Raw genomic sequence first — 26,577 nt, forward strand, 5'->3', positions numbered from 1 at the left:
GTAGCATCATTTTTCAAATGCAATCTCGCCGAACTTCTTCATCTGTTTAATTTCAGATCCCAGTTTATTATTCATCTGCAATATCTAAGATATGTAGATATATTATGTCTATATATATATGTGGACCAAATCTATATAATATTCATCCAACTACACAGTAAAGAATTTTATATGTCTGCTTTTAGGATAAATAAATAGATGTTGCATAGTGGCTTTCTCTGTGTTTAATTATATACTCACATACTTCAGTGAATAACAAACTAACAGCCAAAAAGGTCTTTGAAGGCCATTTAACCCAACTCCATTTTAAAATGTGAAAACTGAGGACCACAGAGGCAAAATAGCTTTAAGGTTTTGAGATTTTTTCTTTATAAATTTTATTATAGAATTATTAAGAAATGCATATATATATATGTGTGTATATGTAGATACATGTGTATGTGTTTACATACATACATACATATGTATATATATATATAATTTTTGGGGGGGCTGAGGCAATTGGGGTTAAGTGACTCGTCCAGGTTCACACAGCTAGGACATGTTAATTATCTGAAGCCACATTTGAATTCAGGTCCTCCTGACTTCAGGGTTGGTACTCTATTCACTGCACCACCTAGCTGCCTCCGCACCTATATTTTAAATGTATATACTCTAACATTAAAATAGAAGCTTTGAGAATATGACCTCTTGTTTAGTTCTTTTAATGTTTTCTAATTTGAGTTTTACTTCAAGATTATCAACTATCACACCATTTTTTTGTAATTTAATAAGGACATGGTAAACTTTAAACTATCTTTTAATGTGAATTTCTAAATTTTCTGAATTAAATATGCTTTCTACAAATAATATTATTAGATTTTATTTTAATGCATTCTATAAATATTTTTATTTTCATTAGGGTTTACCCCATTTATATTTAATCTTACAATTGTTAGATTTATCTTTTCTTCTATTATTGCAAAGGTCAATGATGCAGTGAAAGACCATTGGACAAGAAGTCAGGAGAAGTGTGGATTAAGATGATCTCATTTCTGTCATTTGCTATCTGTGCAAGCCTAAAAAATCAGTTAAACTCTAGAATCATAGTTTTTGAACCTATAAAGTGAGGATAAGAATACTTGCCACCACATAATTGTTGAAATGATTATGAGGAATATAAATGAGGAAAAGAAGATCTAAATTGGTGCTGTAAAGCACTGAAAGAAAGCCACTATACATAGACAGACAAAAGCAATGATTCAAGAATGTATGGATGTTTAAGGTCTTATTTTAAAGCCAGAATATTGACAACAAAAATGGGAAGTCAGTATTGGAGGGATTGCAGAAAGATGGACACACTAAGCCATTTTTAATATACCTATATTGGTAAAACTATTCTGGAAAGCAAGTTGGAATTTATATGCCTATATACTTTGTTTTGTTTTGTTTTGTTTTTTGCATTGTTAACCTTTTTCTTCATCACTTTCTTTTTTCTTCTTCTTCTTTTTTTTTTAACTAACTTTTTATTGATAGAATCCATGCCAGGGTAATTTTTTACAGCATTATCCCTTGTACTCACTTCTGTTCCGATTTTTCCCCTTCCTCCCTCCCCCCCTTCCTCCTCCCCCTCTCCCCCAGATGTATGCCTATATACTTTGACAAGAGATTCCACTGTATAGTATATATCCTAAGAAAGTCAATGACAAAAAGAAGTCTCTTATACATCAAAGTATTTATGATTCCATTTTTTTTTTCTTAAACAGCAAAGAAAGCAAAGTATCTATAGTAGCTTTTGGGGGACAGGAGGATAATAAAGTACAAGAAAGAAATTAGATGCCTATCAATGAAAGGATAACAAAAAAATTTGTTGATTTAAGATATTCAAAAACCTACACTATAATTCTATGGTTTAACTATATTGCCTCTGTGCTCTCATTAAAAGGATGACTAACATGGAATAATACAAGATAGGGAAAATCTTGATAATCTATATTTTCTTCACTATCACTTCTTCCTTTTAAAGGACATATTATTCCTCCCAAAACTGCTGTATACTGAAGAAATGCTTATTATTTCCTAATTTTTTTTTTTGTTTTTTTGTTTACAATATTTACATGTAGAGGGCTGAAATGCCAAAAAGATATGCTTCAATCAGACAACCAAGCACTTAAGGCTAATTACCTATTCTATGTGAGACAATGAACTCTATTAGCATATGTTTGGATAAATGGCTCTTCTCACTGTTGGTGCTTGCTGAATGTTTGGTGTTAAGATAATTGTAGGGAAGGATTGGAAGGCAGAGGGAGAGAGGCAGAGGCATTTGGCTGCAGGATGAAGAGAAGAGAGCTTCGTGATTCTGGCCTCCAGAAATCAGGATTTTGCTTGTCTGCCTCCTTCACTTCTTGTTGGAATCCTTACAAACTGTTAAGTCATTAGAGTTGATAGAGACAATAATTATCTAATTTAGCATGGTTCAGTATGATTGATCTGATCTTACAAGGAGATATTATGGGCCAGAAGAAACAAGATACTAAGTGGAACTGAGAAATAATGCTTGTGTTCACACCTTTAGAGTGCTTATATAAGCAAGAAGCTCTTAGGGCCAGAGAGCACTCTGGGAGGAAACCCATAATCCCACTCTCGGATCCCACAATCCCACTCTCGGAAAAGAAGCAGAAATAGAGCTTCAGTGAGCCAGTCAAGTTAGTTCAGCTGAAAAGATTGAGAGGGGAGCATCAAGTCATTTCAGAGAGAAGCCCTCTCTCGGAGGCAAGACAGATTCATTCCAACTTTCACCTTGGTGCTGGCGGGAGGCTGAAGAAAGCAGAGGTAAAGGACAACTGAAAGAGCTCGTGGAACCAAGCAGAAAGATAGGCCTCTAAGAAAAACTAACTGGGCTATCTTGGAAGGAGAAAATAAACGTTTGCATTTTAACCAGGTGGCTGCATTTTGAAATGATTATTACTTTTAACTGAAACTAAGGCTGCCTCCAGAAAAACTCCCCAAGAAACCTGCTCTCCCAGAGAACTATTATATTTTAGAAAAGAAGAATACTACAACTTCTCCCCTTAAAGACCAAGGACGTTAATTTATCCTGACTCTGGAAGGCCCTCCAGGGAGGGAGCCCACACTCCACATTTACTAATTCAGAACTCTTTAATTTCCTCCATTAACTTGATATGTTCATGAAGATTTTTATTTTCAGAAAACTCCCTATATAATAGTGTATGAGAAATATATAGTCTATTCTTTTTGGTAAATATTTCAGAACTGCAGGCTTATTTATTATTTGGCACATAAAGCCTATGCATAACTCCTCACATGCTGCACACCTTATTTATGGAAGCTGTCTTTTTGGCTTTCCTTTAAGGTACATACAAATAGTACTGTTACTTCTATTTGTGTAATTGTCAGGATCAAAGTTTCACGCCAAATGACATGCCATCCAGCCAAATGGGTTTTTAATGGCCAAGGCAAGGCAAGCCTAAAAAATACCCTAATTTAATACACACACAGTGTCTCCACAAAATATTTTTTGGAGTAAAGCAATTTTTAACAGGCTCTAGTCCAAATTTTAAGATAGTCAAGATAAAAACAGAACATTTAGATATAAATATCCTATATTGGTAGTAGTGGCATTAAATAGAAGAAGAAAGATCAGAAGAAAAAAAGGAAAATATTGCAGCTAACATCAAAAGAATGGACGGGCTTATAGGAGAAAGAAAAATAGTACTACTCTGATAGAAGTCAAAGGTTCCTACATACTCAGTGCCAATAGGATATAGTATGAGTTATAAGGTAAACCGAGTCCTCAAATACATAGTATTATCTAGGAAACAGTGAGAATCAAATAGTAAAAATTTCACTAAAATGTCCAGGAAAGTTAATGGAGAAAAGGTCTTTTAAGAGTACTTGAACAGATCACAAAATTTTCATGGTGAATTAAACAGGAATCAGCAAAGACACAAAACAAGAAAGAGAAATGGATCTGAAGCAGAAAAGGGCTGAAAAGCCATTTGAAGAACAAAGACATGAAATCTGTTTTTGTTTTTTTTTATACCTTTCCAAGCTTTTTATGCTTTTTTCCATATACTCTGAAATTTGGTTCCTTGCACAAATAAGAGTCAACTTCTGACTTCTAGCATTTTCACTGGCTGTGCCATCCACATGAAATGCTCTCCTTTCTCATCCCCACTGCCTAACTTTCCTAAATTCCTTCAAAGTCTCAGAAAGTTTTATTTTCTCTAAGAAGCCTTTCCCTGTTCTCCTTAATCTTAGTGCCTTTTCTCTGAGATTAAACTCCAATTTATCATGTATATAGCTAGTTGTACAAAATTGTTTTCATGTTGTCTTTTTTCTCCATTAGACTGCGAGCTTTTTGAGGAAGGAGACTGTTGTTGCTTTTTTAACTGGGGGAGGGACCTTTATGTCCTCAGTGTTTAGCTTAGCACACAGTAGGCAATTAATAAATGCTAATTGACTGATGAACTAGGATGTTCATAATGAGGGGAACAGTATAAAGTTAAAGATAAGTAGAGATTTAAATGTAGGAATATATAACTAAAGTAAAAGCCTACCAAACAATTTGTATTAAGATCCCAAGTACCTCCCATAAACCTATATTCAGGCCCAGCCTTTTGTTCTAGTCTGCAAAGGGAAGTAGAAGTCATGAGCTCCTGAGGAAGAACATTCACTGTTCAGGACACATGGAGTAGATACAGAACCAACCTCTACTTCCACTAAAGTTCTACTCCAGTGAAGCTAAGACAGAGACAGAGAAGTTCTAAATGTATTATATAAGATTCAGCAGGGCCTAAGCAGTAAGATAAGGGCAGAGTGATGTAGAAAGAACATTGGATTTAGAGGGTCAGGGGATTTGTGATTAAATCTTAGCGCTACCACTTACTATCTATGTAATTTTGGAAAAGTCACTTTAACCTCTCAATTTGTTTCCTTATCTACAAAATGAGGTGGTTGAATTAAATGATCTGTGAGGCCTCTCCCAGCTCTAAATCTATGATTTAAAGATTTGAATGTGGGCTCGGTAATGGAGTACACTTAAGTTCTGAGAGGCTCCTCTATCAGACTACCTTCTATCATTCCTTTAGGGTATGTCTTACTTGATCTGAATTCCCAGAGCTTAGCACCACACCTACCAGTGCTTAATAGATGCTTTTTCATTGCGTCATGCAGGTTGATCAAGAGGAGATAAGTTTCTTCAACCACAGCAACTCTCAAAGAGTTTGGACTATGCTGCAGACGAATTAAGGTCTGTGTCAGTGGAGGAACTACCCATATTGATGAAATTATATATTCTTATAGTCAGTGAAACTAACTACTTCTCAATAGTATAAACCAACTCAAGAGCTTCCTCTAGCTCTCTCCAACACTGAAGGAAGCAGATATAGTGACTAAAAGAGAATGGGGGAAACGGCAATAGAGGAAGTATCAAAGCCTTAGCAAAAAGGGGATGTTAATAGATTGGGGTCAAATAGCTAATTCCTTTTTTAAAAAATTATTGTATCTTTCTATTTACAAAGCATATGCATGGATAATTTTTTCAACATTGATCCTTGCAAAACCTTCAGTTCCAAATTTTCCTCCTACCCCTTCCCCTAGATGGCAGGTAGTCCAATACATGTTAAATTATATGTTAAATCCAATACATGTATACATAACTATACAGTTATCTTGCTGCACAAGAGAAATTGGATCTAGAAAGAAAAAAAAACCTGAGAAGGAAAACAAAAATGCAAGCAAACAATAACAAAAAGAGTAAAAATGCTATGTTGTGGTCCACACTCAGTTCCCATAGTCCTCTCTCTGGGTTTAGATGGCTCTCTTCACTACTGGACAATTGGAACTGGTTTGAATCATCTCATTGTTGAAGAGAGCCAAGTCCATCAGATTTGATCATCATATAATGTTGCTTTTGTTGTGTGTAATGATCTGGTTCTGCTTGTTTCACTTAGCATCAGTTCATGTAAGTCTTTCCAAACCTCTCTGTATTCATCCTGCTGGTTGTTTCTTACAGAACAATAATATTCCATAACATTCATATACCATAATTTATTCAGTCATTCTCCAATTGATGGGCATCCACTAAGGTTCCAGTTTCTGGCCACTACAAAGAGGGCTGCCACAAACATTTTTGCACATGTGAGTCCCTTTCCCTCTTTTAAGATCTCTTTGGGATATAAGCCCAGTAGTAACACTGCTGAGTCAAAAGGTAGGCACAGTTTGATAATCAAGTAGCTAATTCCAATCGAGAAGGAAAAACAAGAGTGAAGACTGGACTGAAAAGGGGTTCAAAGTATAAGATGGGGATATAAGAGGTAAAGAAACCTTGAGTGGTCCAGTTAACTTATTAAGGATAAGGAAATGGAGAGAATAAAGAAGAAAAATCAGTTATCAAACCCTACTTGTTAGTTTTTCATGATGACAGTTGAAAACTGGGCATGATACAAAAGACAAAAGAGGTGGGATAAACACAAATTAAATAACTAAAACAATAGGAGCTAAACAAACCATTAACCATAACTCCTTAAGCATTAGACCACTACCCAAAGGACAGTAGAAGGAAAAAATGGCCATATTGAAAAAAACTGATGAAGGATATACAAGGGGAAAATCTAAAAATCAGAGTCTAACTAGATTTGCAGGATAAGATAGCTATTATGAAGACTAGCTAATTTACACCTCCATATTAAATTAAGAGGATAAAGGGTTAAGCATGAAAGTTAAGAGAATATATAAATTTTCTAAGTTATAAAGATAATTCTAAGTTATAAAGAGTATTTGTAGAATTATCATTCATAAGAGAATTTTAAGTACCTGTAAAAGACAGAATAGCTATAGTTTCACTGTTCAAGTGACAAGTTTTAAATAATAATCCCTTAAATAGTTCCCAAAGTAATAAGATTTTCTGATTATAAGAAAAAAAACTATAGAAAAAGGATTACATGTTACAATATTATTTGCAATATTTATAATTAAATAAATATTCTGGAGTAATAATTTAGGTATATCCTATCATTTAAATTTCAATAAACTATCATGGTAGAAAATAATCACATAATACGTTTGGTTCTGTTTGTTCCACTTGCTCTAACCCTTCATAGGACCAAAGAAAATGCTGTCAATAACAGTAAGTTATCCAAGAAAGCAAATCATGTTAAGGGCAAAACTATCAAAGATAAGGTTCTAATTACACTGACTGTAATTACAAAGAGTTGTTCCCCAACAAACAGGAAATGGCTATAGTCATTTTTCAAAAATCTAGCTTTCAGTGAAACAGAGGAGACTTGATCCTATTAAAGGATAAAGCAAATAAAATATTTTCTTGGGGCTAAAAGCAGATAATTGCCTTTTCTAGGATAAGATGCTTAGCATAAGCTTGCTGCCAATCAAGAGTATAAGAATATAATTAGAATAAAGATCAGGATTTACATTTCAGAAGAGATACTTCATATTTCAATATTAAATTATTTCAGCAATGAAAATTCAAATAATTTAGAAAACAAACACCAATAGGATATAATCATTTTTGTTATGTAGCAAAAAAAAAAAAAAAAAAAAAAAAAAAGAATACAATAAAACAGATGAAAAAAAATCAGTTTGTAATCAAAGGACCTGAATTTGTTTCATCTTTGTCCTCCTACCCTCTGCTCAAAAATAGTGTCTGGAACACAGCAGGTACTAAAAAAATGCCCATTAAATTAAGTTGAAATGTTATATCATAAAACTATGCCAATATTCACCTCTCTTCCATATTTTCTATTTAATAACACAGTTGCAGCAGGGGATATTAATCAATATTTCTCCCACCTACAAGATCTTAAGTTTGATGCTTGCTGTTACCATATCTTATTTGTTTGTTCTTGCTACTATTCTTCCATCTCTCTTACATTTTTTTCTTAATTTCCAATTACTGAATCTTCCCTCTTCATCTACTCTATCAGCCCCTTTTTAATTACCCTGGATTTCCTAACAAGCAAAATCTCAGCCAATGATCCTTGAGATACATCACCATTCTAAACTCATTTACAAAAAACTCAACTCTTGCTTTCCATTTTCTTTGCTTTTTCTGCCAGACCAGAAGAAAAATACCCCATTTTACAAATTCATGCTATGCAATCTTAAAACTCATTGATGTTTGGCAATTTATTCATCTTTCATTAAATCCCTATCATGCTTAGCAAATGTTTGAAATTTTGTCCACTTTCCCTTGCTTCTTCATTCTCAGAGATTAACTTCACTTCTGACTTTACTAAGATTCTCTGCCACAAGTACCTTCATCTTCTTTACTCTTCCTCCTCTTTATCTGTTCTCCCTACATGTATTCTTTCATCCTTCCTTCTAGTTTTTAAAGATTATCTCTTCTTTCTTCTAAGACTAATCCATCTATATATGCTCTACATTCCACTGTCTTCTGAGTTCTAAATGAACTTGCTCTCATATTCTTTTGATTCCTTTCATTAAATAGCAAACATTTTTTAAACAGCAATTTTATGCATGGCATTGGTACCAACTTTCAAGGGAAATAAACAGATAAAGACATAATTCCCTACATTAAAGGAGCTTAAAATCTACTAAAGGTGGCAATAAATGTAGTCAGTTACATGTAATATGGATTGAAATATGACAAATGCAAAAGAAAGGTATAAACAGGATATGAAGAACTCATTGGGAGAATTTACTTCTAGTCAGGGATGGGAGGTAGGGAAGGAAGAATCAGAAAATGTTTCAGGAGAAAAGCAGTATTTTAGATGGGCTTTAAAGGTTGGTAGCATTTTAGTAGGCAGAAACGAAGATAAAAGTGTTTCAAGAATGGATGTATATGAACAAAGTATAAAACCTTCTTTCCCCCAAATTACCAGTGGTTTCTAAATTAGTAAACCTAATGGTCTTTTCTCAAACCTTATTCAATCAGAACTCTCTGCTATAAGTGGGAGGAAATACACCACATCCTTCTTCCTGAAACTTTCTCTTCCTCTTGCTTTCCATGTCATAGTTTCCTCTTGGTTTTCCTTATTCCTGAGATAGATCACTATTCTCCTCTTCTCATTAAGTGTATGTGTCCTTAGCCTTCTTATACATTTATTAAGTGCTTATTATGCACTGTATTAAGTGTTGGTGACTTGAAAAAAGGCAGAACATAATTCCTGCCTTCAAGGACCTCACAATCTAAAGAAGGAGACAATATGAAGACACACACATATGTACATACATATATACATCTCCATGAACCACGTACATGAGTACACATACATACATAGCCCAAGACAGTATATCTAGGATAAATAGGAAATAATCAACAGAGGATTTGGAAAAGACTTCTTGTAAAATATAGGACTTTGGATAAAGCTTGAAGGAAGTCAGGAATTGAAGACGAAAAGAGAGATTCCATTTATCCAGTCCTAAACTCTTCTCTTTCCAGTTTGTTGTCCTTTGCTGATCTCATGCATGGGTTCTTATAAAGATTATTAACAAATCTAGATATTCAGTCCTAATTTCCCTCCAGTTCTACATCTTCAACAGGATATCTCATTGGCATCTATGACTCCATATGTTCAAAACAGAAATAATATTTTTCAAATAAACATCCTTTTCCTAAACTTCATTTTTTTCCTCTTATAGATTCCACTATCCTTCCAGGTAGCAGAGTTCACAATCTTAGAATTATCCTCTATCCTCCATTCTCATTTTACTTCCTTCCTATCCAGTGATGCTTTTCTTTTAATGATTTTTTTCTAATAGCAAATTTTATTGATTCCTTTTGCTTTTACATTACAATCATTACCTCCAGTATCTCCATACTGAAACCTTCCTTATGACAAAGAAAAAAATATTTATGTGAAGCTACAGAATATGGTGAAATCTTCTCTTTCTCTTTCATGAGGGAATCAGCATATTGATCTGTTCTCCAGAACTTCAACAGTTTTTCAATTACTCAAGTGTTTGACTTCCCTTTAATGAATTTCTCACTGATTTAATTGTGTACAAGTCTCTTAGTTCTGTCAATTTTGTCTTAGTTCAAACATATCTTCCCAAGTTTCTCTACATTTCCACATTCATAATTTATTATTTCATTAAGTCATTCAATATTTCATTAAATTAACATATCACACTTTTTTTTCCAACTTTTTCCCAAGTGAAAGGCATGTGATTTTTTGGCAGTTTTTTTTTTCGTTACAAAGAATATTACTATGAAAGTGGATCATTGTTTCAATCAGATTTCCTTGCAGTAGCAGGACTGCTGAGTTAAAGAGTTATCACTGTATAAAAATTGAAAAAGAAAAACAGAAAAGGTGGTTCAACAAAATCAACTAATACATCAACCAATGTCTGATAAAAATATTTCTGGATATCAATTTGGCATTATGGAAGAAAATTTAAGTGTGAATATGCTTGTAGCTCTAGATTTAGAAGCCTAGGACTTATACTTTCAATACATCACAGTCATACATAGGAATGGTTACACACTGGAGTCTGTCATCATTTTTAAGTGTTATACTTTTTCGATGAAGAATTCTGAAATTCTATTCTCTGGACTTATTTTCTTTTTTTTTTAAATTTTTAATACCTTTTTATTTACAAGTTATATGCATGGGTAATTTTACAGCATTGACAATTGCCAAACCTTTTATTCCAATTTTTCCCCTCCTTCCCCTCACCCTCTCCCCTAGATGGCAGGATGACCAATACATGTTAAATATGTTAAAGTATAAATTAAATACAAAATAAATATACATTGGACTTATTTTCTATCCATCTTCTTCTCTTTGTGCCTTGCTCCTCCCAAATATATCCTTTAGCTCTGCTGTAATTTCCAGTCTCTCATTCATTCCAAGCCAACAACCTTGCTCTGGTTTCACTTTCCTCCTGGCTCATTTGTAAGTGAGGTAGTTAATAAGCTACTTTGTAGCTTCTCTTTTTGAATTCTTGCCAAACTATGACCCAGAAATACTCTTATCAACTTCCTCTGTTTCTTCTCACAATCTACTGAGCAGTGCTTAAGAAAAAAAAATCACACAACCATGGACTGTCTTCTACAAATCTATGTAATCTAATCTCAACTGAGTCCTCAAAGCAGCAAGACTTTCTTTTTATTATTTCCTAATTGATTTTCTTTAAAAAAATGCTTCTACTAATATCTATTTTTTATAGTGCCTAATTTCTCCAAATAGCCATCTCCTTCTCCCAGAGAGCCATTCCATATAACAAAGAATATTTTAAAAGGACAAAAGAAAAAAGGAAGCAAAACTGTCAATATACTAAAAAAAAATCTGGAGATATACATAATACTCTATACCAATGGACCTTCTACTTCTGCAAAGGAGTAGGGGAAAATATTTTTTTACATCTCTTCTTTGAGGTCATATTTGTTTTTTGTAACTTTGCAACATTCATTTTTTAATTGTTTGTTTTGTAGTTGTTCTTTTCATTTACATTACTGAAGTCATGTATAATTTTTTTGATTTGTTTATTATCAGTTCATCAGTTAGATCAAATATAACTAAATCTTCTCATTCTTTTTTTTATTATAATTTTTTATTTACAAAACATATGCATGGGTAATTTTTCAACACTGACCCCTGAAAAATCTTCTGTTCCAAAATTTCCCCTCCTTCCTCCCACCCCTTCTCCTAGATGGCAGGTAGTCCAATGCATGTTAAAATATATGTTAAGTCCAATATATGTATCCATACAGTTATCTTGCTGCATAAGAAAAATTGGATTTAGAAAGGAAAAAAAAACCTGAGGAGAACAAAAATGCATACAAACAACAATAGAAAGAGCAAAAATGCTATGTTGTGATCCACACTCAGTTCCCACAGTCCTCTCCCTGGGTACAGATGGCTCTCTTAATTACTGAACAATTGGAACTGATTTGAATCATCTCATTGTTGAAGAGAGCCACGTCCATCAGATCTGATCATCATATAATCTTGATGTTGCCATGTATAATGATCTCCTGATTCTGCTCATTTCACTTAGCATCAGTTCATGTAAGTCTCTCCAGGCCTCTCTGAAATCATCCTGCTGGTCATTTCTTAAAGAACAATAAAATTCCATAACATTCATATACCACAATTTACCTAACCATTCTCCAATTGATGGGCATCCACTCAGGTTCCAGTTTCTAGCTACGACAAAGAGAGCTGCCACAAATATTTTTGCACACGTGGGTCCCTTTCCCTCCTTTAAGATCTCTTTGGGATATAAGCCCAGTAGAAACACTGCTAGATCAATGGATATACATAGTATGATAGCCCTTTGAGCATAATTCCAAATTGTTCTCCAAAATGGTTGGATCTGTTCACAGTTCCACCAACAATGTATCAATGTCCCAGTTTTCCCGCATCCCCTCCAACATTTATCCTTATCTTTTCCTGTTATCTTAGCCAATCTGAGAGGTGTGTAATGGTATCTCAGAGTTGTCTTAATTTGTATTTCTCTGATCAATAGTGTAAATCTTCTCATTCTTAAAATAAAAACCTTTATTTGACCTTATCAGCACTATAAAAGATGTATCTGGTCATTTCTAGGCTATATTTCATATACCACTCATCACAGAAATTTTTGTCTGCCATGCTGTTTGCTATCTATGTACTGCATACAACCCCCTACTCTTATTCTCCTCTCTACTTTCCACTTTTTACCTTAGGGATAGTAAGCAAGTCAATACATTACTTCTAGATAAAAAGTAAAGATAAACTTGGTTATGGATCCACTTCACCGTTCCTGTGATTCCTCAGACCAGACCTTACACATACTGACTCTTCCCAAAAGAATATAATCTTGAAGGCAGGAATAGACTCACTTCTGTATATGTACCTTTGGCATCTAGGATAATATTTGGTATCTAGAAGGCATTTAATAGTGCAGGGCCTAAAGTCAGGATGACTCAGCCCTGAGTTCAAATCTAGCCTCATATACTCACTAGATATGTGATGCTGGGCAAGCCACTTAACTTTGCCTCAGTTGCTTCATTTGTAAAAAGAACTGGAGAACATAATAGCAAACCATTTCAATATCGTTGCTAAGAAAATACCACATGGGGTCACAGAAAGTAGGGATTTGTGCATCTCACATTTCTTCTGAGCTTTTGCAATTCTACTTTGCTCATAAATCATGATGCAGGCAGGTCATGCTGGGTGATCCTGTGCTAGTGTTTCCTATGTCTCACAACTGATTCCAAAATCCTTGGCAGTATCAAATGAATCAATATCAGATATGGTTGAGGTTTTATCCAGGAAATAAAAAGAAGAAGATATGTTATTATCAATTTTTCCATTGTACTCTAATAACCTTGCAATCTTTTCATCTGATTATATTGCTGCAATCTGCTCTCTGTGTTGTCTTTATTAGAATATCAGCTCTCACTAGAATATGAGAAAATGAGCTTTTTTAGAATATAAGACAAGGACTGTCTTACTCTTCTATTTGTATCTATACAATTTGTATCTACCCTATACAATTTTTATCTTTTCTATTTGTTTCTATACATGTATACAAAGAGATCTTTATATATATATATATACACATATATATGTATGTTTTATATATATAATTATCTTTCTCATATTTAAAAAGATGTATATCTATATATTTATCTATAAATTTGTATATTTATTTTTCATTAATATATCTCTATACTTTAGATATAATGAGGTAAATGGGGAGATACATATCAACATATATCTATATACTTTTCATTAATCAAAACTAAAAACTATAGACTTAAATATATTCAGATATAATTATGGTTCTAACCACAAACGATGCTAATGAGTAATATAATAGCATTATTCTCATGACATACTAACTAGCCAGCTTCCTGGAAACCAACATCTTTGGATTCCAGGGGGAATATGTTCGTAAAACTGAAAGTTACGGGAATTGAGGGGAAAGCATCATAGGGTGACAACTTAATTTAACTAAAAAATAAAAGTGACGGAGCTTGGACATAGATACCTGCCCCATTATGTGGATGCATCTATTATTCCCAACTTCTATTCTTGCTATATTTTTCTTTTTCTAGGGGTATTAGAATAGAAAGGAGGTAGAAGGTCCTCAGGAATAGAGTGTGATATTTGGCAGATATAAGAGGAGATCGAAATAGGTCTCCAAACAGTTGCTTAGTTATCAGACACTTAATTATCTAAACCAGGAAGAGCCAAAAGAGAAAGAAAATTACAGACTAATCTCCCTCATGAATATTGATGCAAAAATTTTAAATAAAATATGAACAAAGAAATTACAGTGACTTATCAACAGGATAAAACACTAGGGTGAAGTGGGATTTATACCATGGAATGCATTACTATTATCATCTACTTCAATAACAAAACCAACAGAAATCATATGATAATCTCAATAGATACAGAAAAAGCTTTTGACAAAATACAGCACCCATTCCTATTAAAAACACTAGAAAGCATAGGGATAAAGGGAGCTTTCCTTAAAATAATAAGCAGTATCTAACTAAAACTAACAGAAAGCATTATTTATAATGGAGAAAAGTTGGACATATTCCCAATAAGATCTGGGCTGAAACAGGGATGCCCATTATCACCACTATTATTCAACAATGTACTAGAAATGTTGGCTTTAACAAAAAGAAAAAGAAATTAAAGGAATCATACTAGGTATGATGACCATACCCTGGACACCCCAGAATCAGCCAGAGTCAGGATAAGCAAAAGTCCTTAGTCTTTATTCTTGGTCTTTAGATGCAGGATTGAACAGGATGGAAGCAGAATCTCCACGACCACCCTTGTTTACCGCCAGGAGTGACCCTGGCTGGTCTTACTCCACCCCCTAGTCCCTCCTACAATCCTCTGTATTCACCAATCATTGAGCCAGCACAGGATAGTGGGAAGGACCATTTTCCAAGCATATGCCCATAGAGTATTGTCCAATCAGTAATTATCCCTAAGTGCTTGAACCGACCTCAGTGCAATGACTCAAGAGTTTCAGCTCTCTACACTAGGCAATGAGGAAATAAAGCTATCACTCTTTGCAGATGATATGATGATATACTTACAGAATCCTAGAAAATCATCCAAAAATCAAATTAAAACAATTAACAGCTTTATCAAAGTAGTAGAATATAAAATAAATCCACACAAAACATCAGCATTTCTATATATTACTGACAAAGTCCATCAGCAAAAGATAGAAAGAAATTCTATTAAAATAACTGTAGACAAAATAAAATGTTCAAATGTCTACCTGCCAATATAAACCCAGGAATTATAGGAACACAATTACAAAATACTTCTCGCACAAATAAAATCAGATTGAAACAACTAGAAAAATATCATGGGTAGGCTGAGCTAATATAATAAAAATAATTTTTTAAAATTATTAATAAAATAATAATAAAAATAAAAAATAATAAAAAATATAATTCTGCCTAAATTGGGCAGTGTCATATCAAATTGTCAAAAGTTATTTTTAGAACTAGCAAAAATAATAACAAAATTCATATGGAAGAACAAAAGGTCAAGAATATCAAGGGAATTAATGAAAAAAAAATACAAAAGATGGTAGCTTAGCAGTACCAGACCTAAAGCCATATTATAAAGTAGCAATCATCAAAACCATTTAGTACTGGCTAAGAAATAAAGTGGTGGATCAATGGAATAGATTAGATACATATGACTATCAAGGCCTATAGTAATCTAGTATTTGATAAACCTCCAAATTCCAGCCTTTGGGTTAAGACTTCACTCTTTGACAAAAATTGCTGGGAAAACTGGAAAATAACACGTCAGAATCTCAACATAGACCTACATCTCACACCTCATACAAAAATAAAGTTAAAATGGATACATGATTTGGGCATAAAGGATGATACCATAAACAAATTAGGAGAGTAAGGCATAACTTAACATATCAAATCTTTGGAAAAGGGAGGAATTTATGAACAAAAAGAATCAGCAAACATTATAAAAGGCAAAATGGACAACTTAGATTACATTAAATTAAAAAGATTTGCACAAACAAAACCAACAGAACAAAATTAAAAGGGAATACAAAACTGGAAAAAAAAAGTCTTTACAGCCAGTGTTTCTGATAAAGATCTCATTTCTAAAATATAATAAAGAACTATGTCAAATTTATAAGAATACAAGTCATTCCCTAATTGATAAATGGTCAAAGTATTTTAAACAGACAATTTTCAGATAAAGAAATTAAAAACAGCTATAGTCATATGAAAAAATGTTCTAAGTCACTATTGATTAGAGAAATGCAAATTAAAATAACTTTGAGATACCATCTCACACCTCTCAGATTGGCTGAGATAACAGGAAAAGATAAAGATGAATGTTGGAGGGAATGTGGGAAAAATTGGGACCCTAATGTATTGTTGGTGGAGTTATGAAATGATTCAACCATTCTGGAGAGCAATTTGAAACAATACCCAAAAGTTTAAAAAACTGTGCATAGCCTATGATCCAGCAGTTTCTACTGAGTCTGTCTCCCAAGGAAATCATAAAGGAGGGAAAAAGATCCACATGTACAAAAATGTTTGTAGTAGCTCCTTTTGTGGTAGTAACAAAGAGTTAGAAAATGAGTAGATGCCCATCAATTTGGAATGGCTGAATAAGTTGTGATATGTGAAGGCAATGGAATATTATTTTTCTATTAAAAAATGAGAAACAAGCTGATTTAAAAAAAGCCTGTAAAGATTTACACAAACTGATGCTGAATGAAACAATTAGAATCAGGGATATATTGTACACAATAACAGCAAGAATGTGAGATGATCAATTATGAAAGACTTAGTTCTTCTCAGTGGTTCAATGATCCAAGGTAATTCCAATAGACTTTGGATAGAAACTGCCATCTGCATTCAGAAAAAGAACTATGGAGATTGAATATAAATCAATACATGTTATCTCCCATGTTTTTCCCCTTTGTTCTGATTTTTCTCTCCCAACATGATTAACAAAGCAATGTGTACTAAAAATAATTATTTTAAAAAAGAGGAGTTTAAAAGAAAAGTTTTAAACTGCAGAGAACAGTAAAAAAAAAGTCTTAAAAGACAACTAACTCATCATTTATCCATGGCAGATAATGTAATCTTTGCTTTCTATAACTCTAGGACAATGAGCGCTTTTGGGGAGCTAGAATTTCTGAACAGCTGATGATCCCTTCTTAAGCAAGAAGGTTGTACAATTTCAATTATTGGCAAGACATCTCTTAAGAAATATCACTCATTTCCCTGACTTTTAAAGAGTACAACACATTTTAGTGACTCAGGGTTATGATAAAGTTAGGTTCTTCCTGGCTTTGAAATTCTATGGTTGGATGATTCTGTCACAGTAAATTATCAATATGGTATTGTAACATAAGAAGATTTTCCAAAAGTGGTGAGCAAAGCCACTAAAGCTGAAAGCTGTACTAAAACTATTGAGATACCCTTTATGTTAATACAATACAGTAATTTATTTCTGTGACTAATGATCTCAGATTGCTATGCCTTTGTGAATCTTGACTTCTAAAGAATTTATCTGCCTTCCTTCTTATTCTTCCTTTTTCATAGCAGTTCCTGATCCTTCTTTCTGTTTTCTGATTTACTTTTGGTCTTCAGATCAACAAGCTGTGTCACAATTGGGTACATCTGGAGTATAAAAATTTAGACTGAAGGCCTAAGAGACTTGTCCATAAGTAAAGTGTATAAAGAAGGTGGGTGGCACAGTGGATAAAGCGCTGGGCCTAGAGTAAGTAAACTTACTAGCTATATGACTCTGGGCAAGTTACTCAACCTTATTTGCCTCGGATTTTTTACCTATAAAATGAACAGGGGAAAAAAACAACAAAGAGGGACCTGACATGAAAACTTTCCTAGCGAAACAGTATGGCTGTTGTTCTTCATGATCGAAAAAGTCCAAAACAGCATTTTAATTATGTTGGAGATAAGGTACAGTATGTCCAATTGTGGCTAATCAGATTAATGCAGGCTCAAAAGGCTAGATAAGGAACAAATAGTTCATACAAACATTTGGAATGAAGATGTTTCTAAATTTTGCCAAGAAAGCTTCAACTGAGGTTATAAAGAGTGAAATACAACTGAAATAACTGAACAACAGATAGATGCACTGAGTTAATTTTGACATTAATTTTGGCTATTCAAAGGCATTTATTATTTTCTAACTCTCTTCCAAGTTGCAAAGTAAATAAGTTCTAGATAACTATTTCACTTAGGAATATAATATGTAATTACGACATATAGTTAGGAAATGAGTGTCCGTTCTAAATAGTTCCTGTAACCTTCAAATGCCACTTTCATTGCTTTTGACATTAGAAAGATAAATCCATGTATTCAACCAAATGGAGTATACTGTTCAGGTAAAAGTAAAAAAATACAGTAATACACACAAATAAATTATTTCTCATTTAGCTAGGAAGGTTTTCACTTCAGTTTCCTCTTCAATGAACTTGTCTATCACACATACTAATTATTCCTTTAGGGAAAGAATGAAGTGAAAACAAACAGCAGCAAAGTCTATTAGGGTTACTGTTTCTCTTCTGAAGTGAGAATTCTGAAGAATTAATTTCTTTAACATATTCTTATTTACAAAGGGTTCTTATCCATCAATGCTTAATTGAATCTTTATTATGAGAGTCTAACATTATGATTAGAAACACTAGAATTTAAAACTAGCCTCATAGACTTAGAAAATGATGGAATAGCTTTTTTCTTCAAACAGCTCCAACTCAATGTCCCAAAAAAGAAAGAAAGAATTTGTCAGATATAAAGAAAATGGCAAAGTAGCATGATTTAATGGGCAGAAAGCTCTTGGTCTCCAAACCAAGAAGTCCTCGTTCAAGGTCACTTCAGACAAGTCCACACTGGCTGTGAGGCCTGGACAAATCAGGATTCTAAGCAGCTATCTCTAAGTTGGAGACAAAGTGTCAACTTGTATTGGCAAAAGAAAGAATTTGGTAAACCTGAGAATTTTCTTTACTAGTAAAAGCATAGTTTTAGTCTCTGTTTCTAAAGATTAATTAAAACTGAAAAAAAATAAGAAGACAGTACCCCATCCAAAGTAAAACAAGCAGATAAACATGTGTGAAATGGAGATAAAGTGAAGAACTTCCAGAAATGTTTAAAATTCCTTTTCTATATTTTTATTTTTCATTATTTCTATGTCTTTGTGACCTGCATAAGTATGCTGTGTATTAGCCAATATTTACTAAAACTTTAGATATATTTACTTAACCTAAAATGATGACATTTATCACTATCCAATGTCATCAATATTTAGACTACTAAGTTGAATGCTGTTAGCTTAGTAATCTAAATCTTGAAGGCCTGCTGGCACTCATGTCTAACATTCAATTAAGGGGAGAGGGCACCTACTTTCTTAATGCTCTCTAACCTATGATGTAATCCTTTGTAACCAAACTTATAAAAACTGTATATCTTTCCTAAATCTTTAGCCCTTCTACCGTGAGCTTTCTCTCTTTCCCTCCTCACGGTGGAATTGCTCATTCTCATGAGAATTTATTAATAAACAACAACTTTTCTGCTTTTTACTTCGAGAAGTCTCTGAGTAGTCATTTTGGGTAAGGGTTTTCTATATCCCTCACATCCCTATATCCCTTCTCCAATTTTTGGCCCTTGTCCTTTTACTGTGACATAGACTTCAGAATCTTACCAATGACTCAAAAGTCATTTTTTGTGTTTTAGTTGGAGGGAGTGCAAAGAATCACACCTGAATCCTTAACCAAATTTTTAAAAAGTAAAATCTAGGGAAGAAAACTGGCCCCTGGGTTTCGAATCTTCTTTCCTTTTTTTTTTTTTTTTTAATTTTTATTTTTAGTTAATAATTACTTTATATTGACAGAATCCATGCCAGGGTAATTTTTTTTTTCACAACATTATCCCTTGCACTCGTTTCTGTTCCGATTTTTTCCCCTCCCTCCCTCCACCTCCTCCCCTAGATGGCAAGCAGTCCTTTATATGTTGGATATGTTGCAGTATATCCTAGATACAATATATGTTTGCAGAACCGAACAGTTCTCTTGTTGCATAGGGAGAATTGGATTCAGAAGGTATAAATAACCCGGGAAGAAAAACAAAAATGCAGATAGTTCACATTCGTTTCCCAGTGTTCTTTCTTTGGGTGTAGCTGCTTTTGTCCGTCATTTATCAATTGAAACTCAGTTAGGTCTCTTTGTCAAAGAAATCCACTTCCATCAAAATATGTCCTCATACAATATCGTTGTCGAAGTGTATAATGATCTCCTGGTTCTGCTCATTTCACGAATCTTCTTTCCTTAGCAAACAGAAGCTTTCCCTCTCCTCTCTCCCCCCACCCCAATCCTCATAAACTCTCAAACCTCTCCAAATAGGAACTGTGCAAGAGAAATAAAGCAATTTCAGCTACCTGCAAAGTCTAGGAAACCAATAACCTAAATAAGGTAAAAATTCAATGAACAGGAGAGAAGGCTAATCCCTAACTCTTTATACACTCCCTCATATATTCCTCCACACTCAGTCCCCATCACCATCATACTCTCAGAAGTAGAACTACACAAACTGAACCACATACTTGTAATAGAACTTAACTCTAAACCCCAAACTATCCTCCTCCCAGTGCTTCAAAGACCCCAAATTAGGAAATTTCTCACGCTGTAACAGCCACGAGGAGTAGGGCTATAATAAATAATAATGCTCTATGCTTTAGCTTAGAGCTAAGCCAGAGCTAAGAAACAGGTATCTGGAGTACATTTTGTGTATGCATGTGTATGTGTTTGGGAAGGAGGAAAGAGATGACTGCAAAACCCTAAGTCTGAAGGAAAGTATCCCAGTTTAGGACCAATGCTGTCTACTCAAGAAGTCACTTGGGGTAGAAAGCTAGGTTTTGAGCTACAGCTTCCAAGGAAACTATCATCAAAGGGGAATCAGAAAATGAGTAAAAGGGGAAAATAATAATAATAGCAGCTAATATTTACATAGTGCTTACTCTGTTCTCAGTGCTTTAAATTATTTCATTTGATCCTTACAACAGCCCTGGGAGATATTATCTCTATTTAACAGGTGAGGAAATTGGGATAAACAAGGATCAAGTGCCTTGCCCAGAATCACACAATTTGTACATGTGTGAGGAAGAATTTGAATTCAGGTCCTCCTGGACTTCAAGCCTAGTGCAAAAATATAATCCCCCAAAAGATATTACTAAATATCTCAGGAGGAAGAAAATTCAATTCAATTTTGAGTATACACAAAGAAAACCAGTAATAGAGGACACACCCACTTCCAGATCTGAGAAAAGAGTTTAGGCATCTAAAGTAAAGAAAATCAACACCTGACAAGGCAGAAGACCCTGTAGATACCCAAGAGATCACAGCAAGATGTTCCTGAATGGATTAAAAGAGGAAAAAAAAGAATTGTGAATGCAGAATATATGGCCTACGTGGAAGATTTAACAGACAAAACAGAAAAGATATAATTGACAAAATAGAAAATTTCTCACCAAAGAAAAGAAAGAGAGGACAAATAATTGAGAATTCCAATTCCTGGAAGAGAAAGACAATCTGACAAAAGATAAGTAAAAACTAATAACATTAAAAGAAAACATGACCTCCAAACAATTAAAATATAGTGATCTCAAAAACAGGATACACAGAGTCAACTTAAAGATTAAAGGTCTCCTATGGCAAGTCAAAAAACAATAATTTGAACATCCCAACGTAAGAAATATAGAAGAAAACCATCCAGAACCTCTGAACAACAAAAACAACATTCCAAACAAGATAAGATCTATACATCTTCTCTCAGAAAAAAATAAAACAAAAACTTATGCTATTAACTTCAAAACAATAGTTCCACTTACAACAAATTCTGGAAGCAACCAAGAGAAAGATCTTCAAATATAAAGGAAAACAAATTTGAATAACATAAGAATATTCCGGATTCACCAGAAATTTCAGGAAGGAGTGGAATGTGTACAAAAAGCAAAGGAATTCAAGATGACTTACCCTACAAATCTAAGCCTGACCAGAAATGAAAAAGGATGGATATTCAATAACAAAGAGGTGTTTTAAATATTCCTAAGAATAAATATGATGTGATATAACAAAAGATACCAATAACATGTTTTTTTAAATTATTAATCTTTCAAAAGGTACTACTGCAATACTTGAATCAGTTTGTTCAGTCATCAGATTAGCAAGATTTCAAGTATACCCAAATGTCTGAGAAACATTAAAAAAAAAATTAAAGGAAGAATTAAGTAGCAAAAGTAGAAGGTCCCTCAGAAGGCCTCCAAAAAATCATTGGGTTTATAAGAAAAGGTAAAGAAATTTAATATGATGACTATTGAAGAAAAATAATTGCAGAGATCAAATACCAAAAAAAAAAAAATGCAATGAGCAGCAAGAAATATTTGACAGAATCAAGATAGCAAAACTGGTAGAACATCTGAGATCTTTACAAACCAAAGCAATTAACTTTAAAGAAACAAGGTGTTAAAGTAATCTGAGAAGTATTGGTGGTACACCAAAAGAGAAAAATATGATTCTACCTTTTTCTTTATTGTCCAGTGAAACAAAATTTCATAAATAATATGCTTCAGGAAATCATACAAGAAAATTGCTTACAAGTTGGGGGGAAAGGCAACCAAAATCATATAAACAGAATGTATGAGATAGCAAAGAAGAACCGTAAGCAGATCTAACAAAGATATGCATGATTCAAATATCAAAGCTTCATAGAAATACAAGTCTAGAGGCCATTGAGTCAAACTTCTTTACTTTACAAATGAGAAAACTGAGATCCAGAGGGATTAAATGACTTGTCCAGGGTAAGAAACTATGATATTAATTCAAAATTCATCTATGAAAGCTAACTTTAATTTATGCTATTAGAGCTAGAATAATGTTGACTGCTAGCATTATATAATCTCCTCTAATGTATTTGCAATATACCCATTCCATTTACATTCTTTTAAAAGAATCTTGGCATTTTTATTTTTGGTCACTACTTTCATTAGCTGGTTGAAAGTGAACACATTTGTGACCTTGATTATGTTATTTACCTCAATCTCTAAAAATAAACTCAGCATCTATAACAATAAAGGTTGATAAATAAATCATTATGGCTACCAGAGATTTACAGTAAATCAAATTTATGAAGATTCACTAACCTCTGGAGGGAAACAGGTTTGTTTTGGTTTGAAAAATGCCTATATTCTCTATAAGTAGTACTAACTGATAGATTACCTCGATCTCTTCTGTTAACTCCACGAAGCATTATTTGGAGATGACAAGTGAGCAAAGGGGTAGATAATAATGTACAACATATCACTGAGAGTGGCAAGGTTTTAAAGAGAAATGGGAAACCAATTATTTCTCTAACATTCCTTAATTATTCATTCAATGGTAGTGGTAGTGTCAGTGAAACTGATATAATTCTCTGGTTATCCTGAATAACTTCTTATGAAATCCAAGGCATTTAATAAAAATTTTCCTGGATATAATTAAAGTCTAAGTCTATTACCAGGATAATCAAGAGACTCCTTCACAATTATCAGACACTTAGCATGGATTTGTTTTCAATTGCACATTCACATTTTTTTTGTTTATTATATACTTACCAAAAAATATTCAACCCATTAGAAACTGGTAGAGGTAGAAGTTAATATTTAGAAATAAACTTAGTCATGCCTACAGAAAACAAACCTTGGAAGAGGTTTAGCCAAAGTAGAAAAGACTCCCACCTCCACCAGAAAAATATGTCCTAGATCAATGGGCCACTCTTACTCTGCCATTGATAGGACTGTTTTTCCAGGGCACTTCTTTCAACAGTAAATTACTAATGAGTTTAAGTCTAAGATGAAGACATAAAATCTAATATGTTACTTTCTGGAGGGAAGTTCAATCCATTATGAAAAGGATACTCTCTCTAAGTGTAACTACATAAACAACAAAGTAACTCCTAGATATATAAAAATAGTGAAGTAAAGTCTTACTGGTCGGACATCACCACAGGAATTGGTAAACTGTCGAGCCAAGCCAAAATCCAGCATAAAACATTTTCTACAAGTACTAGGAAAACGGCCCATGGCAAAATTCGACTAGAAAAAAAAATAAGAAAAAGACTTATATTATGATTAGCCATCATACTTTGTGTTCATTTAAAAAATTTCAGTTTTAATTATAAACCATAAACTTCTTAAATAAAATAAACTATAGGATATTGGATATATGACATTTTGGAGACCATTTTATGCAGTCCTTCCAATTTACAAATTGGTAGTCAGAGAAATTACACAGCAAGACAGTAACAGCAAACCTAGAACTGAGATTCAGACAAGGTGTACTGGTAAATGTTTAACACAAGATGCTCTTTAAGTTTAATCTGCAATATTAATATTTTCTTAGTTTTAGACAATATCAAGAAAACAATAAATCAAAGTCCTACTTTCTTAAGTCTAAACAATTAAGAAAATGTAAACAGTCAAGAAAACAATATATCAAATCCTATATTATAGTGTCAGTTTTTGAGGTATATATATTTACTCACGTTGAAAATTTAATAAATGGCTCTCAAAAGGTAATATGAGGTAGTTCCAACATAACTATGATTTCAAGAATTCTGAATCTTAGACCTGTGGTTATTCTACTATATAATATTGATATTTTATTAAATAGTAACAATTTCACCCTATTTGTGTCCAGTTAAATTACATAATATGAGATTATTTGTATTAAATTACATAATATGAGATTATTTGTATTTCGCACTATTTAAACATTTTCATTTAAATATTAAGAAATTGCATTTAGTAAATGCATTTAAATTAAAAAAACATTGCCAGTTACACATTTCTACCATTTTTTATTTTGCAAAGTTTTATAGTCACTCATTCATTCTATCTTGCAAATTATATAGCCATAAACTGTTTAATATTTAAAAGTAAAAATCTCAGGTCACTCATTGCAAGATAGGAATCCAAGTCTTTTACCAGTCTAGTTTATTCTATACCACTGTTTTAATATAGCCACAAAACTGTGTGTGGTATATGTGTTTGGAGGGGGCCAAATCTGAAAGAAATGGGGATTATAAAATAATATTCAAATACCCCAAAATATCCAAAGACATCTCATAGACTCTCCTATTAAAGTTCCTATTGCTAGAATTACTAATTTGGGGAAAAAATTAGGATATGTAATACTAATTCCAAAAGGACATCCCAAGACAAATTTAGGAAAACTATACTATATCCCTTCATTTAAAAAGAATATCAGTATTCAATGACCCTAAATTCAAGCATTCACATTTGATTTGTAGGGCTCAAAAGACATATGTAAGAATAGAACTCTGTAAAGACAATAATCATGTGGCAGAGAAATATACTCTTTTTTAAAAAATGTTATCATGCTTGGGAAATTTTTTAATGACATTAACTCTTCAAATCACCCATTTTTCTCAAATTACAATGTTACTTTGGCAGTTTAACAAAAGTAAGCAAGAGCTGCCATATGATGTATGATGCAATGTATTAATTGTAGCTGGCTATGTTTTCATGTCAACTGTTCAACTTGAAAAATACTAAGAAGTAACAGATGACTATAATTTTTAAGTACATCAACATATGATATTTATAATAAAAACAGACTAACTAAAATGAGTCACTTAGTCAACAATGAAATCCTAAGAGGGAAGAATCAAGGCCTATTTCCCAACAGTAAGAATGACAACTTCTGAAAGAAACAGAATAGAAGAATCAGGATTTTTTTTATCACAATCAAAAAGGTAGAATAGAAAAAAAAAATCCATCTATCACAACAGGTTTTCTTACTAATACAATTTATAATTGTAGTAATAATTTATAAAATATGCTGTCAAACTGCAAAGATGTTTGGAAATAATATTTTTTAAAAATCCAAACATACAGCAAAAGGAAATCTAAAGGTAATTAACTAATTTAGATGTATGATTAAAAAACTATTAGCACAATATCTACTATTATCTTTATCTACAAAAAGAATTAGTTAAAAATGCTCAAATATTTTTGTTTGTGAAAAATTGTCTCTATTTCTGATCTGCTAATACTTATCCCCCCCCCCAAACTTAGTCTTTCAGGTATGCATGCAAGAAACAAAAAAAAATGCCTGAATTTACAAACTAAATTCCCATGTATCTTATTTTGTTCTTGTACTAACAGAAGTGAACAGTCTGAGGAGGAGAAAAATCAACACAAATCAAATGATGTATCAACAGAGATTAATTTTATCCAAAGATTCACTGATGATTAAAATCCAACCAGGTCTCAAGCAGGGAAACCTTCGCTTATTTAAGGTTTATGCCTCCATAAAGAGGAAGTTCTTATAGAGAATCCAACTGAAAAAGAATTCCTCCTAGACATAAGGGCCTCCAGACCCTGTGCAACCCAGAAAATTGTTCTATTACATTGTTAACCCTCTTCTGAGCTCTCCAGAGCCTATGAAATGATTCACAATTACTCCTGAACTGTCCACAGTGGATAAAGAATGTCCATTAATCAATTTTACTATTATATTCTTTAAAATAAAAATGGGTCCAACATAAAAGATTTTCAAATAATG

At 33.1% G+C, this 26,577-nt stretch overlaps 1 protein-coding gene across 3 annotated transcripts in view; it reads right to left on the reverse strand.

The window, feature by feature from the left end:
- Window positions 1-26,577, reverse strand: part of TTBK2 (tau tubulin kinase 2) — a 251,713-nt gene that overhangs the window by 111,884 nt on the left and 113,252 nt on the right. For all 3 annotated transcript variants that reach the window (XM_051977162.1, XM_051977161.1, XM_051977160.1), the window contains exon 6: window positions 23,979-24,083. In XM_051977162.1, coding sequence (XP_051833122.1) covers window positions 23,979-24,083 — 105 coding nt within the window. The remainder of the gene's footprint in view (window positions 1-23,978; window positions 24,084-26,577) is intronic.

The sequence above is a fragment of the Antechinus flavipes genome, chromosome 2 (assembly GCF_016432865.1).
Source record: "Antechinus flavipes isolate AdamAnt ecotype Samford, QLD, Australia chromosome 2, AdamAnt_v2, whole genome shotgun sequence".
Taxonomy (NCBI): Eukaryota; Metazoa; Chordata; class Mammalia; order Dasyuromorphia; family Dasyuridae; genus Antechinus; species Antechinus flavipes.